This window comes from Stegostoma tigrinum, chromosome 15, assembly GCF_030684315.1.
Source record: "Stegostoma tigrinum isolate sSteTig4 chromosome 15, sSteTig4.hap1, whole genome shotgun sequence".
Taxonomy (NCBI): domain Eukaryota; kingdom Metazoa; phylum Chordata; class Chondrichthyes; order Orectolobiformes; family Stegostomatidae; genus Stegostoma; species Stegostoma tigrinum.
Genome location: NC_081368.1, coordinates 35,757,854 through 35,776,201, shown reverse-complemented (window position 1 = coordinate 35,776,201; position 18,348 = coordinate 35,757,854). Strand labels below are relative to the sequence as shown.

General features: G+C 42.5%; 1 protein-coding gene across 2 annotated transcripts in view; it reads left to right on the top strand.

Annotated features, from left to right (window-relative positions):
* The window catches only part of zgc:92429 (uncharacterized protein LOC445063 homolog), a 35,814-nt gene extending 21,265 nt beyond the window's left edge, over positions 1-14,549 (top strand). For both annotated transcript variants that reach the window (XM_048544050.2, XM_059651420.1), the window contains 4 exons: positions 1,127-1,232; positions 5,933-6,052; positions 9,521-9,583; positions 14,037-14,549. In XM_048544050.2, the coding sequence (XP_048400007.1) occupies positions 1,127-1,232; positions 5,933-6,052; positions 9,521-9,583; positions 14,037-14,312 (565 nt within the window). In that variant the 3' untranslated portion in view covers positions 14,313-14,549. The remainder of the gene's footprint in view (positions 1-1,126; positions 1,233-5,932; positions 6,053-9,520; positions 9,584-14,036) is intronic.
* Positions 14,550-18,348: the final 3,799 nt, after the last annotated feature.

Below are 18,348 nucleotides of genomic sequence, written 5' to 3'. Positions count from 1 at the left end.
AGCATCAACTAGGGCCAAGAGATAAGCAAGGATCTCTGAGATGCACCCTGGATTAGTCCATAAGGGTGCTTGTTCCTATGTTCTAAGTCTGCTGGCAGCGGTATTACAGTGGTAACTGTCAATGCACTCCAACTGCAGTGAAGTGCAGAACTATATTTTAAGTGGATGGTAGACATACCACAAGGGTGTCATGATGCTGAGATGGGTCACATGCCAATGTCTGCAGATGGAGGCTGAGGGCAGTCATTAGCCATGGATTATGACCTGAGATGGTGGTGACTGCTGTCCAAGATGGAGATATGGCAGTGCTAGCAGTCAGCTAGGTTCCACCAGGTCCCAGTCTGATTTTCATGTTAGGACTTGGTTTTGAAGAGTAGATGATAGACAATTGTGACTGCTGTATGGGAGGTACCAGTAGCATTGACATTGGTAATAGGGGAGTCAGTTTTGCAATTCTTGGCTTTGAAAGTTCATTGAAATTCCTTGCTCTAGTTCCTTTTCATGGTCACTGGCTGCCAGATCTCACAGTCAGAGTGTCAAGTCTACCTGTCTTTACCTAGAGTGCCGGGCTGTTTAATGGCTCTTCTCAGCCTATGGCCTGCACCAGTACATCAGACCCCAACACACACACAGAGCAGGGGTTCCATTTGGTTTGAACCCTGTTTATATTCTATTCCTGGAAGGGTAAAATACGTGCATTCCTGCTGAGAATGGGATGAGTTGGCAGTCTTTCGTCATCTCTTAATTTTGTCGTTCTGCTCGAAGATACCCTGGCTCTTTTCATGTGTGAAATTCCATGGGTCCAAACAGAACTCTGCCAGACAGTTACTGAATTTACACCCTCAGTCATCTTTTGGCTGTACCAGTCCTTTCTTTTAAACAAATAAACACTTAGGAATTAAAAGGTCAATTTATGCTCAAATTCTTTGCGGTTCCAATCCATCATCAAGGTATAAGATGTAATGTCAGAGAGCGATACTGGAATTCTACATGATTTAACCTCTGAGAGCAAGGAATACATTTGCTCAATGTTTTTCCTTAGGTCTAATGTACTGCATGAAACTGAGAGAGGATTGGGGTTGATATACCAAATAGCATTTAATTTCTATGTTTTATTTTCTAATAGAATGAAATATTGGAGTTGCTGTAAGATAAAGACGACAGAGTTTGAGGAATTCATTGAGCAGCCTGGCTGCATCAAGGGCAAGCATCTTTGGACCAAGAAAGAAGCAGTAAGTACAATGTGGAATATTGTCGTGATAATATGAGCAATTTCAATGGTCCTGTTCGGCTCAATTTCAGCTTGTAGTTTGAATCCAGTCTTCCATAAACCTTTGCAGTTGCCTATTTTGACCTACTTTTTCATATGCCATCCTGAGGTAAGATATTTTCAGAGATGGTTCAGTTGAGAGACAACTTAAACCATTCATGGCCCACTGGGTATCAAGCCCCAATATCCCTACAGTTGTGGAAAATGTTATGATTTTCACGAAGCTAACAAAACACCAATTTGTCTCTGACTTACTGCTGTCCAGGCAAAAACCAAAAAACAGGTTTCTTCAATAAAAATAAAAAATAACGATTTATTGTAGCATTCTTAACAAGAACAGTATTTGTAATTTATAAATCTTAAATGTTTTTAATTGCTGTACACACACAGACACACACACACATAGAAATACAAAGAAAAATTATTATGAGTGGAGGGGTAAAAATAGAGGAACACAGTTCTGTATCACAAATCCAAACTCAGAAACTTAGATGATCCTTTTCTTTAATGATGCCTCAATGTTGTTTGTACAGCAATGATTAGTCTTCAGCTCACTGGTTCCTTGGTTAGATCCAGAGTTCTTTTACTGTGGCCTTTAGTGTTCTTCCTTTTAGCAACTCTGAATGTTGTTTTTCTATGCTCTTTTGACAGTGAGTTGGAGAAGGCAATTTTTTAGAGCAAGGGAACAGGGGGAGAGAGAGAGAGGAGAGAGAGAGAGATTGAGCCTACAAGCAGGCTGGGTCTGCTCCCTTGCAGGATCTGTGTTAAATACAGTTGATTCAATCAAAAGGTTGCTACTACACTGAGCTCCCATGAACTCACAACAACTGCTACCATTTGAAAGATCATCAAAAGCCTGTCTCTCTGCAGAATTGCCCTGAACACACACAGATGGTGTCATTGTGTCTGACTTTAGTGTCACCAGAAGTAACATTGTCTGACATACGCCAGTTAGCTTCACTTGATTTTCCGAAGCTGCAAACAAGTCTTATATTCTGCCTTTTTTTTAAAGCAGTGTCCATTTTTCTCATTCTCAGGCCATGGTCTAAAAGAATAAGACGATGTGATGTCTTATAAACCACTGAGATATTGTAACTATAATCACCTGACAATTAGTATAGAAATTATTTCTGGATGCCTATGGTGGAGAACACATTGTGGTAAAACTCCTGAAACTGTTCAATCTATTTGATCCCAGAAGAGATATGAGCCATAATGTAACAATGAAAGGATTTGTTAAAGATGCTAAACCACAGGAGTTAGGCAGTACAATCAACATCATTTCCCTACTGCAAGTGAAAGTTAAAAACCAAAGTTCTTTCAGTTGCCTGTGTCAGTCAGTTTTGCATGTGAGTCAGTGCCAAGCAGTGTATTTACCACTGAGCTTATAGGAAACCACCTGTATTCATTCAACAGTGAGGCTTGGTATATTGGATATTAGCCTGTCCATTGTATAGTTAGTATATTTTGTGATAATATCTACAATGTAAACTCCCCCAAACCCTTTCATATGTACTGAACAACAACATACATTGTGATGGCACAACACAGCCTGTCAGGAGTATCCATTCAGTCCACTTTCTCCCAGTTTCCACGTGAATTTGAGAACAATAAAGCTGTACTTGTAGTCTAAATTTTTAACATACACGGGTAGAATTTTCTGGCTTTGGTCGCAGTCAGAGCCGTGGAACCATTTGGCAGTTGGGAGAACAAAGTGTGGAGCTGGATGAACACCGCAGGCCTAGCAGCATCTTAGGAGCACGAAAGCTGATGTTTCGGGCCTAGACCATTCACCAGAAAAGGGGGATGCGGAGAGCGTTCTGAAAACCCGCCTGCCGTGGTTGACGCATTGTCTCCGCCTGCTCCTGCCCCACCGAACTCATCTCCACCTATCTGGACTCCATTTTCTCCCCCTTGGTCCAGGATCTCCCTACCTATTTCCGTGACACCACCCACGCCCTCCACCGCCTCCAGAACTTCCAATTCCCTGGTCCCCAACACCTCATTTTCATCACTGACGTCCAGTCCCTATACACCTGCATTACCCATGCAGATGGCTTAAAGGCCCTCTGCTTCTTCCTGTCCCGCAGGCCCAACCAATCCCCCTCCACCGACACCCTCATCCGCCTAGCCGAACTCGTCCTCAACCTCAACAACTTCTCTTTCGACTCCTCCCACTTCCTACAGACAAAGGGGGTGGCCATGGGTACCCGCATGGGCCCAAGCTATGCCTGCCTCTTTGTAGGTTACATGGAGCAATCCCTCTTCTGCACGTACACAGGCCCCAAACCCCACCTCTTCCTCCGTTACATTGACGACTGTATCGGCGCTGCCTCTTGCTCCCAAGAGGAGCTCAAACAGTTCATCCACTTCACCAACACCTTCCACCCCAACCTCAAGTTCACCTGGACCATCTCCAACACATCCCTCACCTTCCTGGACCTCTCTGTCTCCATCTCAGGCAACCACATAGAAACCGATATCCGTTTCAAGCCCACCGACTCCCACAGCTATCTAGAACACACCTCCTCCCACCAACCTTCCTGCAAAAATTCCATCCCCTATTCCCAATTCCTTCACCTCCGCTGCATCTGCTCCCAGGAAGAGGCATTCCATTCCCATACATCCTAAATGTCCTTGTTCTTCAAGGAGCGCAAATTCACCCACACAGTGGTCGAGAACGCCCTTGACCGTGTCTCCCGTATTTCCCGCAACTCATCCCTCACACCCCGCCCCCGCCACAACCACCCTAAGAGAATCCCCCTCGTCCTCACAGGCCACCCCACCAATCTCCGGATACAACACATCATCCTTCCACTATCTACAATCCAACCACACCACCAAAGATGTTTTTCCATCCCCACCCTTGTCTGCCTTCCGGAAAGACCACTCTCTCAGGGACTCCCTTGTCCACACTCCCCTGCAGCCCCATCACACCCGGCACTTGTCCCTGCAACCGCAGGAAGTGCTAAACTTGTCCCACACCTCCTCCCTCACCCCCATCCCAGGCCCCAAGATGACTTTCCACATCAAGCAGATGTTCATCTGCACGTCTGCCAATTTGGTGTACTGCATCCACTGTACCCGTTGTGGCTTCCTCTACATTGGGAAACCAATTGGAGGCTTGGGGACCGCTTTGCAGAACACCTACACTCGGTTCGCAACAAACAACTGCACCTCCCAGTCGCGAGCCATTTCAACTCCCCCTCCCATTCCTTAGACGACATATCCATCCTGGGCCTCCTGCAGTGCCACAATGATGCCACCCGAAGGTTGCAGGAACAGCAACTCATATTCCGCTTGGGAACCCTGCGGCCCAGTGGTATCAATGTGGATTTCACAAGCATCAAAATCTCCCCGCCCCCCACTGCATCCCAAAACCAGCCCAGCTTGTCCCCGCCTCCCTAACCTGCCCTTCCTCTCACCTATCCCCTCCTCCCACCTCAAGCCGCACTCCCATTTCCTACCTCCTAACCTCATCCCGCCCCCTTGACCTGTCTGTCCTCCCTGGACTGACCTATCCCCTTCCTACCTCCCCACCTGTACTCACCTCTACAGGCTCCATCCCTGCCTCTTTAACTTGTCTGTCTCTTCTCCACCTAGCTTCTCCTCTATCCACCCTTGATCCGCCTCCCCCTCTCTCCCTATTTATTTCAGAACCCTCTCCCCATCCCCCTTTCCTGATGAAGGGTCTAGGCCCGAAACATCAGCTTTTGTGCTCCTAAGATGCTGCCTGGCCTGCCATGTTCATCCAGCTCTACACTTTGTTATCTCAGATTCTCCAGCATCTGTAGTTCCGATTATCTCTGGCAATTGGGAACCCATTTAACCATTTAGTGGGCTTTGTCAGAGCACAGCATTGGCATTAACAAAACAAAAGAGAATTTTGTGCAGATGTTAGAAATCATAAACAAAAACAGAAATTTCTGAAAAAAAAAAAAAATCAGATCTGGCACCATTTGTGAAAGCAAAGTTAATGTTTCAGGCCCAGTGACCCTTCTTAGAACTGATTTTAGCAAGGAAAAGTTTGGTATGCATGTTGAAGATTAGGTGCAGGGGAGGCAAGAGGAGAAAACGACAGGTGGAGATGGAGCCCAAAAAAAGAGAAATCGTTGAGCAGACAAAGGAATGCGTCATCCTGGGACACTCTAGCCACTAATAGGCACCGTTAATAGCTGACAATGGGATGTTTGTTGGATCAGCCCATGTTATGACAAGCTCTGGTGTGTGGGGTTGGAGTAAGGACATGGGAGAAGATGCTCTGGCCCTAAAATTGATGAACTTGACATTGAGCCCAGAAGGCCACAGGGTTCCCAAATGGAAAATGAAGGTGGAATATGTCAAGATCATGAACCAGTCTCACTTATAGAGGGTTTAACTTCTGTCATGCACCCAGATCTGCCTCCTCTTGCCTTAAAACTCAGTCCGAAAGTGTCACAAGCAAAATTATTGTGTAAGGTGTATGTGATATTCAACCTGTCATTGAATCGTAAATCAAACAGATTAAAGACAACAGCCCCATGTTCCTATACCTGTGACCTGGTTACTTTGCTGTGCCTTCAGGAATTTGAGACAACCATTTACATCTACCAGAAACTGACCTGAGCAGTTGGCCTAAGAATGCATTTTCTCACACTAGTGCTGACTGTATTTCTGTTTTAGGATAAGAAACTAGTTGGCTGTCGGCATGATTGGCACCAGACTGGCGGTGAGGTAGTCATCACAGTCTATGCAAAAATGTCTAACCCAGAGCTCAGCTACATAGATGCTAACCGCACAATGGTAAGTGCAACATCATTTAAACTCCAGAATTTAAAATCCTTTAACAAATATAGACGGGAAAGTCAAAGTACCTTGAACAAATTGAAATTTTTATTTATTTCTTGAGAAACTTAAGTAAAAACATTTAAGAATAAAAGAGATGTTATAATAGCGGTGTTGCTTTATGAAGCTTGGGCTGAATTTTACCATCTTTTGGTTTACTGCTTCTTTGGGTAAGAGTCAAGGCATAGGTCCACTATGGCCCACGTTTATGTCTCTCACATAAACGTCTGCTCAACATCTCATTGAGGATTCAACTGACCTGTTCACTTCCTGTCTCCTGGAATCCTGCAGCAGGTGAGGATGGAGGTGCTTGTTGTTGGGACGATGTAACTTTCACACCACAGGGGTCATATTGAAACCCAATTGCGTATCACTTTAGAAACTCCAAACTAGAAAGTGCTGCTCACACTGTGGTATTGCAGTGTTACCCAGAAGGGAATGGCCCAGAAAGAGAAGTTAGTTCCTCCCTTTGCGCACAGGGATTTCAAAGATGCTTGTGAATGAGGTGATGGAGAGGACAGCAATCCTTTATCCAGCTGACTGGCAAAGGAGGCCGTACCACCAGACCTAGCCTGGACTGAGATAATGGCCCGAGTTACAAGAAATGTAGAGCAGTACAGAAAGAAGGTTATTGATCTCTGTGCTTCACACAGGTAAATGCTACCATCTTTTCTCTGTTACCTCAGACTCAAAGGACCACCTACTCTAACTCTGCCACTGCATGTGCTCATGCACTGCAACTCTCAGTATTGTATACAGAAAGTCTACTCAACAGCTCACAGCCACTCTGTTCTCCCAAACTACTAATCCTCCCTGCATTCTGTGCTTTCAAGTCATGCACTGGGGATACCTCACCAATTCTCTGGCTCCTGCATCACCACTAATGGCTCTCCAGTCCACTTGCACGTTTCTCAGTGTCTCTGTTTGACTTATTGCAGGGGACGATTGCCTGACAGCTAAGCAGAGATTGGTGAAGATCAGCTCCTCATCCCACATGAAGAGTTGGCTAGAGCAGCACACGAGCATTCGTGTAGATGTGAACAACTCTGTGGGCTGAGTGAGCTTCAATGTACAGCATTGCACCGCTCTCCCACTCTTCACCTGAACAAGCTTTTGTCTTTCAAGGCTGCCTCTCCTCTTCTGTTCTTGAGCATGTAGCAAACTTTTGCTCAGAAGGGGCCTGCACCCCGAGATCCTCAGCTCCATCTCTGAAGAGAAATCCTTGGAGGATGCACCTGCATCCTCCATCAGCTCACAGAAACTTTTCGTATTGATGAATTTCCGAACTAGGTTAGACTTGGGAGCACAGGTTGGTGGGTACAATCTCTGATATCCCCCTTCAGCTGGTCAAGGAAGTAACAGCCCCCATTCCTGGCACTTTGAGAGTAGGCATCTGCTCAGGCCCAGGCAGAAGAAGATCCCATTGTCTTGGCCATTAATGACATTGTCAAAATGCACAGAAAGGCAAGCAACAGCAGGCAGCTTTGTTAGATAGAGTCGGTAAACTGGATCGAAGGACGGAGAAGTCCACCAACATTCAGTTCTGTGCTGGCTCTGGCATACACGTGTCTGGCTATCATCATTAACAGGCTGGTTAGCTCCATGGAGACCCATTTCCAGCACTGCCAGTGCCTGCCAGACATACACACAGACGGAAACTCCATCTCTCTAACCATTGGTGCTCAGCATCACGGGCAAGGTGAGAGAGAATACGGGACCTTAGCCTCGCTCCAGATGGCCCTTCCTCTTACGGAGACAGAATGGTACTGGCAGGCACATATAGGGAGGAGGAGCCAAACATAGGACCCCCAGAAATTCCTGTCTGGACACTCCTGCGATGACCAGCCTCTGCACTTCCTCCTGCCTATGACGTCAGTGTCTGTAGAAGTTCAAGTTAAGGAGTGTTGATCCTGCATCTGGCCAATACATTTTGAGTAAACCTCTCAGATCAAATATCCCCAGGATAACCAGCCAAGTGTTCCAAGCCAGTAGGTGAACAGGAGATGCTCGAGGATTGATCCCAACCTGCTGCCTATCCTGGGGGACTGCACTGCACAACATTTGGATTCCATATACTTTCTGAAGCCCACAAAGCTACCTAACTTCAGTACCATTTTATATTGGTGCTCTGTCTCACTGACTGCTGCTCTCTCCTTAATGGTGAGGAGCACCTGTAAAATCAAGTTATTTGGAAGTGAGAACAGCTGAAAATACCAAGAGTTTTGTACGAGTGTTATGAGTCACATTTTGAGGAGTGTATCTGTTGTCTCCTAGCAACTATCCCTGTATTGGAAGGATGCAGAAATCTGTCAGTTCACTAAAAATAAAAATCATAGCAATTCTGCAGTATATCTGGAGCTGACCCCCCCCCCCCCCCCCCAAGATCTGACAGTGATGATCACAGATAAATTGAAAATGAATGGAGTGGAAATTTTTTCAGGTGATGAACTCTACAGGGTTGACGACAGGGTACTCTGAAAGCAAAGTGTGTACAGTTTATTGTGACCTGTGCTTAGGGGAAGCCAGCAATGTTGAATAATCCCACTGCCCAGGCTTCTTGACTCACCTCATCATGTGGGCCTGGTATAAACTGGTGTAATCTGAAGAAAGTGGCATTGATGACATCCTGGATGCATTTGTGGGTTGCAATATGGACAGGGAATGGAGGGGTCACACAGGTACCCAATTGCTCCCTGAAACAAGCCACTGGTGTAAATGTTCAGGGCACGCGGTTCTTCTGAGTGCAAGTCATGCTGTAGCAGATTGCAGCATTTAGTGATGAGGATTTGGGATAGCCTTAGCCTGCACCTACAATGTGGATGGGATAGCTGTAGAAAATGACCGCCAAGTCACTGTGTGGGGGTCTGGTCATCCCCCTCAGCCTCCTTGTAGGGCTCTTCACCTGCCACTTCTCCATCAACACAATTGTGCGGCAGATGCTGGAGGTTGCTGTTCTTCCAGACAATGTTGTATTTGCTCTTTCCTCGGATACTGTCTTTGCCTGCTCATCTCAGCCACAAGGAATCCACCAATGAGTGAACATCTGTGGGGAATGCTAGCTATAGAGCAGCAACTTGGGTACTCCTGGGCTCATGTCAGTCACAAAGAAACATCATGTTATGCCCTGACTCATCATCTCATGGTCACTTCATAATGAGGCCAATGTCTTGTTCGCTAAGGAAATATGTAACCTTATCCAAAGTGCGAATGCTACATTGGGTGACTGAAACTCTGGCATTAATCCATTAAGGTAGCAGACTGTCCCAAACAAAACCATCCTGAAACACCATAGACCATGTAAGTTTGTAAGGACAGTTCAATGTGAATGAGGCAACTCTAAAACATCTTCCAATGTCAGATTTTTACAATCAGAAAGGGAAAAATTGATGACCACAATATTTGAGTTATTTTTGTTTTGTTTTACAGTTAACTGTCCATATCATGTTTGAACAGGATAAAGTTTTTCACAAAGTACTAAATCTATGGGGTGTAAGTATTTTTCATTTTTTCTGACTAATTTTTACTGTATCTAAATGTTACACAAATTAAGTGCTTGGCTTTTGTTTACTTGATCAGCTAAATGAGCATGACAGTAGAGAACATGGTCATATGACAGCATCTGAGTACTTGGCTCATTTGCATGTTGAACTCTTGAAAAAGATATCATTCCAAGGTGAGATAACAAGATGTAGAGCTGGATGAATACAGCAGGCAAAGCAGCATCATGGGAGCAGGAAAGCTGATATTTCAAGCCTTGACCCTTCTCCAGAAATAACAAGTTTTCTCACTAGGGTGTGGTAATTTCAATACTTTCTGTTACCTCTCAAAGTCTATAATTTACATTGGAGTCCAGACAGCAGTTTTAGCTGCTTTTAGCATCTCTGTTGCTATCTTACTGAGATTGGATAACTCAGTACAAACCAGAGCATGGAACTGGGGAGCAAGAAGGTCATTAAGGCTCACTTTCAGCGGTAACAAGTACCTAATCATAAAATTTAGTTCACAGGATGTAGGCGTTGCTGATAAAACCAGCATTAATTGGTCATGAACTTTAGGGTGTGTGTTGAAAAATCAAGCCCCATCTCACCACCCCCACCAAACCCCCCAGTTGCCAGAGCCATCACAAATGTGGAAATTTTATTAAACCACCAAATTGCTGAATGGTACCAAACTGTCCAATTCTGGCTACAAGCATGTGCACACTGGGCTTTTAATTACCATTAATAAGAAAATCACTACATATTACAATCAAATAGGTTTAACAAATTTCACTAGAGTAAAATGAATTGCTAATTTATAACTCTACAAATTGAACTTTACCCCTTTTAAAGCATTTCGTACTACATACAAAGCGAAAACAATTCACAAATATTACAGGTGAGGAGGGTTCAAAAAATTCAGTGAAACACAGTTCTGGTGCCAGTCTGGAATATAGGAACGAGTGAATTGTTTTCTTCTGGTTTCCATCCAATGCTTTGAGGACATAAAGGTTGTCCGTCCTTCTCTCTTTTTCATTCACTGTTTGAAGATTTGCCCTTTCAGTCTGTATCTCTGAAGATATTTTTTCCTTTGAAAAGTGGAAAGAGAAACAGAAAAAGAGAGAGAGAGAGAGAGAGAGAGAGAGAAACTAGCTGCTCAAAATCTTATTTGACTTTCAACTAACCAAAGAGGGAGAAACTTAGCTGAGCGCTCCTGAACACGCACTAGTCCTGTTTGGAAACCATTCCAAAGTCTGTCACTGGGCAAGATTTCCCTGAACGTACTGATGGAGCCAACTGTCTAGCATCCGCTGTCACTGCAAGAATAATAGCTGACATATAACGAGTAATGTATTTTTAAAAAACTGCACCATCTTCTTCCACAGTCCCTTTGTTTAAAGCAGTATTATCCTATTTTATGGTCCACAGTCAAAAACAAGTGGCCTTCACACTTATCATTCTCTAATTGCCCCTTTGGAGGGTGACAAGGTGCTGCCTTTTTGAACATCTGCAGCCCATGTGGTGCTGGTGACACCTATGCTGTTAGGGAGGGAGTTCCAGGATTTTGACCCAGCAAGAGTAATGAAATGGTGATATAATTCCAAGTCAGGATCATGAGTGGCTTGAACGGGGAATTTGCAGGTGATAGCATTCCCATGTGTTTGCTTTCCCTGACTTTCTGGAAGTTAGATGTCACAGATTGGGAAGTATTTTCAAAGGAGCTTAAAGAATTGTTGCAGTGCATGTTATATATTGCTGCCACAATATATCAGTGTTGGAGAGAGCAAAGGTTTAAAGCGCTGGATGGCATGTCAGTCAAGTGGCCCACTTTGTCCTGGATAGTATCAAGTGTTTGTGTAGCTGGAGCTGTATTCATCCAGGCAAAAGGAAAGTATTCCATCACAGTCCTGAGTTGTACCATGCAGAGAGGCTTGGAGAAACAGGTGGTGAGTTACTTTCCGTTTAAGCACTTAAACTTTCTTTGAGACTGGAGTCTCATCACCTTTTCACTTTTGGGACCTGGCTTGATTCAAATGGAGGCTAACAGACACCAGTCTGTATATTGAGGGTTTGAGGTGTTTTAAGTATTTGGACAGTTTCAACACAATTTGTAATGGATGCAATTCCACTAGAAAAAAATATTGGCTGTACAGCAGATTAAAACTAGTCTTTTTTTCCAATTTTATTTGTGCACCATATTAATTTATAGTTCAAAGTTATCTTAAAGCTTAGTTTTGCAAGTCCCCTGTGTAATATTATGGGAAATTGACTCATACAATATGTCCAGTGATTGAACACACTCACTTCCAGTGTCACAATTTTGCTAGATCTTTGGCATGTTTTCATTAGCTTTATAACTATGAGCACTAATCTGTCCATATTCACTATTACATCCTACTTAACATTAATGGTATATTCTAATCTTTATGTTATGGAGCTTATGACTTTAAGGTCATTCAAGAGACTTCAGAAAATAATGTAAACTGACAATTAAAATGTAATACTGAGAAATTGAGTCACTTTGGTTTAAAGATTTGGAAGCAGGCACCATTTGCCTTTAAACTGCATTTAAAAGATCCCAAGGTATCCAAAGTCACTTGATCAGAATGGGCATTGAAACCCATTCTGTTGGTATCACTGGCAATCAGCCAACTGAATGAACCACTCAAAAAAAAGTGCAAGTTACTGTGGCAACAGACACTTATACATTGAGATGTTGGAGCTCTGTCACATGACCAACCCGTAATCTCTCCTGCTGTTAACCCCTGGCGATTGGAACATAAAGAGGAATTACAACTTTGTACTCTATCTGTTTGATCATATTATGAACACATTTTCCTTGACCATCAAGTGGGACTTGAAACAAGAGCTTTGGGATCAAAGAGGGATGCACTACAGGCATCTTATTCCTGAAACAACACAACCAAACCAGATTATCTAGTCACTTAGATTATTTGTTTTCATGGGACATTGATGTGCTCAAGTTGGCTTTTGCATTTATCTGTATAACTAAGTTGACCACTTAAAAGTAATTCATGAGCTTTGAAATATTTTGGGAACTCAAAGACATTAAAGAAGCTATATAAATGCATTTTCTTCATTTTCTCCCCTTATTTTTACTCATCCACTATAGGTGGCACTATAACTCCAAAATTGCTGCTCAAACCCAATAAGGTCTTCAGTGATTCCACTTTCCTGCCTGCCTCCAAGATAGTGTAAATTTTATTTCTGTTTCTTGCTTTCCAACTAATTTTCTTTCATTAATTCTCCTTTCGATGATCCTGCTCTTCCATATAGTCTTGCCTCCATATAATAAAAACTGGCACTTTTATCGCCATCATAGACCTCAGCTTTCAGGTCCCAGGCCACCAGTCCCCACCCACCCCAGGATCCATTATCTGCTACTTTTGTTCAGACTCAGGCTGTCCCTGTACTGTCATTGTCACCCCCAGGCCAGACTTACATCTGCTGTCAGTTGCATCTACCTGTGTTATTGCAGTTCATAATCCTTGTCTTTAGTGCGTGTGAATTTTACACTGGGCTTCTACCTGTGCATTATCCTCATCCAACTCTACCAAATTGCTATCAGCAATATAGCTCAGGAAACAACCAAAATTAAAGCACTGTCTCTCATTTAAGACCCTCCATATTGATCAAATCCATGGTAACTCCCCAAAAAAATTATTTCAGCTGCCGAATTATGTTCTTCCAGTTATGCTTCTGTGGCTGCTTTTGGGATTTCTTTTATGTTAAAGTTTCTAATTAAATGCAAATTGTTGCTGCTATTGCTAATTTCAGAGAAAAGCCACCAACTTATAGTATCCTATAAAAGCATGAATACATCTGTAACCGATATAATATAACAGGATTTCATTTTTTAAAAATGCAACCTATTTTTCTAATCAATCTGCTTGGAGATGTTATTACACACCCCTGGAGCAGGTAGAACTTGACCCTGGGCCTCCTGATCCTGGGGTAGGGATGCTACCACTGCACCAGAACAAGATTTCAAAGCATTTTATTTCCAGTTGCTAATTAGATTTTTGATTCATACAGAAAGAAAACTTTGTTGTCTCTAATAAAATTAGGATTTGTTTCATTGTAGGTATGAAATCCTCATGGCAGTTGAATCAGAATTAAAGATTTTTAAGCATTAAATGGAAAAACAAGGCAAAAAAAAATGCTTATCATTAATAATTGTTACACAAACACTTCAAATTCAGGTAGCTGACTTAAGTCAGTACTAAATTATAACTGGCCAGCATAGGATGCACTCTGAATTGCAAGTAAAGATTCCTCAAATAGCAGTATTTTTATGAGAAAATATTTGGCAATTGTCGTGTACAGGAGAAAAGTTTTCACTACACCATTTGACATTGTCTTGGATGCAGTCAGCTTCAGAGCAGCCATTGAGCAAAACATTGGAAAAGAGTAATTCTGATTTAAATTTACTCTTTCCTTAGGTTGTTGATGTAGAAAAAAGCTGTGTCAATATGGGCCCAACAAAAGTGGAAATCAGCCTTAAAAAAATGGATCCTGTGACCTGGGCCAAACTTGAATTGCCTCCTCTCAAAGTTGAAGAGAAGGAACAGAAAGACAAAGAAGAGGAAGATAAAGGAGGTAAACCTTTAATCCAGGAGCAGAAAGAACTCTATATGGGAGATGAACCACCACCTCTAGAAGATGACGAGTCCGATGACAGCTTAGGACTTTCTGATACCGATGAGGAATTTGATTGATGATGCACTTCACGTTGAGTAGCATTTAAGACTCCACAATTTATGTAGTGAAAGACTGCTATTGTGCAATGTCACTTGTCTGATGTGGTCTCTTAGCCTCCTTTTAAAATAATCTGTCTTACAATCACAAATTTCTGGAACTTAGTTTACAGTGTGGACCATCATGTGATACATGTATCGTTACATCAAAGTGTAAAAGACTAGAGATTGAAAATAAACACTTATTCAATGATGGCATTTCTGGCATTTTAGCATGACTTTAATTGTGCTCATTGTAATTTCACAGAAGTATGAAGTAACTGCAACCAGTTACCAGAATCAACGTCTCAATAAATGGACAAGTATGACAATGAAAATCCTTAGGAGAAAATTTCTGTCTATCCTGATAGTCAAAAGTAGGCTTAGAACAGAATTATTAGCTGTAAGAAGTGAGGATTTTTGACATATATGCTCAATTGCTAAGGGAATGAAATTCAAGGGAAATCTGAGGTATGCAGTCCAGGGAGAAAATTGGAAGTTTACAATGTATCAATAAAATCCAAGTAATCAATAAAAAGTGAGCCTAGATCGTAATATAATGTCAAATTAGGCCAGTAGAAAGAGAGGACATGCTAGAAATTGGTGATAAAAAACCGATATTACAAAATTCAAAGGTCTACTATAGTGCCATTTTAAATTTGGCTATATGCAGGGTGAACTGGAATGTCAAGGCACACGTTGAGACCAGCACATTCTCAACCTCAACTTTACCTATGCAATTAATGTGTTGTCTGTTTCAAGTAATTATGAAGCAGTTATCTAGATAATTAGGAATTTTGCAGGATACTTGGGTGTAAACAGTCACTTATCTATTCATAGAATCAAAGTATACAACAGCAATGAAGGAGGCCACTTGACCCATCCTACCTACGTTATAGAACAAATTAATTAATCTCACCTCCTGCTCTTCTCCTATAACCCTGTAAAGGCTTTCCTTCAAATATTTATTCGATTAGCTTTTGGACTTTGCTATTAAATCTCCTTCCATCACCCTTTCAATCAGTGTATTCCAGATCACACCTCACTGAGTAAATTAATTCTTTTTCCTCATGCAGCATCTGGTTCTTTTATTAATCATCTTAAATCTGTGTCCTCTGGCTACAGGCATTTTTTCCCATTGAGTAAAGAAGGAGTAACTATTTTCAGACAAAACCATTGATAAATTTGAACACCTATCAAATCCTCCCGTGATCCTCGGGTTTTTTTTCAAATCTCCAATTCATGAACCAGTTTATTAAGATAGGGAGTTGTCAGGTTTTGCTTAAATTTTAAACCAGAAAGTTTGACTCATCAAAGTATCGCCCTGTCACCCTATTGAGTTCTAACAGACACAATGCATGGACACTTGTTTTGTTTGCAAAGGCCAGGGCTCTATGTATTCACGTTTGTAGTTTCCAGTATACACAGTGCACCACACTGCCAGCCTGACTGGCATTCCTAATTTGGTTCAGTAGAATTATTTGCACAATTGGATAATCCAGTAAATGTTCTCCATCTGCAAGTTTTGGAATCACATGCTTGTTGGGAATGGTCAGTGGCCACAATATAGTTGCAGAATATTCAGAACTGCAAATTGCAATTGTTCAAAACTGCTGGCCAACCATAGGCTACCACAGCAGATGCTCAGGTTACAACTTGGACTAACTCATAATGCAGTTTGGAACATCAGTATTGCTCTTTGAAGTCCAAGATGTACCAGGAGCATCTGCTGAAGGTGGATATCTACAAAATATCGACATGTGTAGATGAAGGTTGCAGGTGGTTGCTGCCATGGTACATGTTCTGAAAATATAGGGAATAATGGAGGCTTAGAAGAGATGCTGATGAGCTATAACTGCCAGGTAACCACTCGAGTTTGCAAGTCAGGAACTGGTGTCTCTGCCATTCTCCCAGGTACATGAGAAACCAATCTGCATAGAAATGAGAGATTACCTAATTGAGATCTTTATGCATGCAAGTAGGGTCCTTATCTCTTACAAGTTAAATTATCATCTGGGCATTGAAACCTTAAGGGAAAATTTGAATTTATTTCTTAAAGCCAAAAATCTCAATTTTTCCACTCTCGTCATTTCCCCCCAACTTTCTCACTACAACGCACATTATTAAAATGCCGGAAAAATTCTAAAGCATGTTGAAAACCAGGCTACTTTGGATCTAATGGGGGGAAAATAACGTAAACTCATTGTGGTCTTAACAGACCATAGGGCTGCTCTCTCAGTAGAGAGACATGACTGGTGGTGGTTCAGTCTCAGGGTCACCGTGCCTCAGGCAAAGGGAGAGGTTGAGAAGGAGAGATGATCTTCCTGGTAACTTCAGCCAGTGCAAGAAATTGAACATTTGCTGTCAGTATCACATAACGGCCAGCCGACATCTAGTATTATGTATTGTTATCGGGCTGATTAATAACACCGTTGTAAATCAACTTTTAGGGGACGATGACAATATAATAGAAATTAACATTACATTTGGTAGTGAACTAGTTCAATCAAACTAGTTTAAACTTGAATAACGGAAAACAACAGAGACATGACGCACGAATTGGCTGTGGCAGATTAAGAACATACATTAAAGTAGGAAAATACATTAGCAATGGCTGGTTGCTGAAGAACTTTCATGTGATTTACAGCACCTACACATTCCTTCAAAATGCAAAAACTCAGAATAAAAGAGTCAGTCTACCGTGGCTCCCAAACCAAGTTATGGACAGTATAAGATTAAAATGTTCAGAAAGTTTTCAGAAGTAGTCATAAAATCGGAGGACTGGGAAGCTTTTTTTTAAGCAATACAGCAAAGGAGGACTAAGTGCGTGCTAAGGAACAGAACACTGACAGGAAGGAACTTTCCCCCTCAGTAGGGGGATCAATGACCAGGAGGCATAGATTTCAGGTAAGGGGCAAAAGACTCACAGTGGGGTGTGAGGTTCCCCCCCAACAGAAAGTGGTGGGAATCTGGCAATTCTAGTCATAACTGGCCATTTGTTGATTGCAGGAAAATGACCCTTCTTATTTATTCCAACTTCTAGGAGAATGGGTGGATGGTTCTGCTAAAGTGGCCGTCCGGCCGGTGAGCTGAATTCATAGATGCGTTGGAACAAAAACAAAGTTGCTGGAAAAGCTCAGCAGGTCTGGCAGCATCTGTGAAGGAAAAAAAAAGTTAACATTTCGGGTCCGGTGACCCTGGGTGGGATGAGTTTTGGAGAAGCGGTGTCGACTTGATGTATTGTCCTCTGCTCTTACCCCCATAAAGATATGGAACTTCACCCACAAACAACAACAACAGATCCAGTATCGACTGTTTTAATGACAGCCTTGAGGTTAGAGTGAAAATTTGAAAGTGAACACAAAAAGAATCAGCGGTTTAGAAAATACATGTTATAACAATTTAACATTGCATGGAGAGAGGCAGGGAGTGGAAACAATTAAATAAGTGACAGAGCATGTATAGAAACAGAATACCCAGCCCCCGCACCCTGGGCATGAGACTTCATAGATCATAACATCCCCACAGTGTAGAAACAGGCCATTCAGCCCGTCAAGTACTCCTCCAAAGATCATCCCACCCAGGCCCTGTAACCCTTTCCCCCCCACTTACCTCCTCTACGCCTGCTCCCATTCGTTTTCTCTTACCCCCTCGACCTTCATTTTTCGATCTCACCTGCTTTTCTATTTGACTCAACAGAACATTAGAAACGGCACGTTCTAAACTACTACTCAGTAGCATCATTACAGATCCGCTAAAGGAGGTTTCTTTTAAAAAAACACGCCCTTTTTGAGGCTCGGGAATGCTATTTGACAACCCCCGGCTCGTAAGGTTAATAGTCAAGCGAACAGTCACACGTGTAATTGATGCAAACAATTAAACCTTTCAGAAAATTGCGCAGGACGGGAGAGCCAAACTCATGGTCTGCGACATTGCCCTTTTAAATTTCTCGGAGACAGGGAGGGGGCTTTAGGCGTGAGAGCACACGTGTGGTGTCTAGCAGCGCGTAGAACAGAGC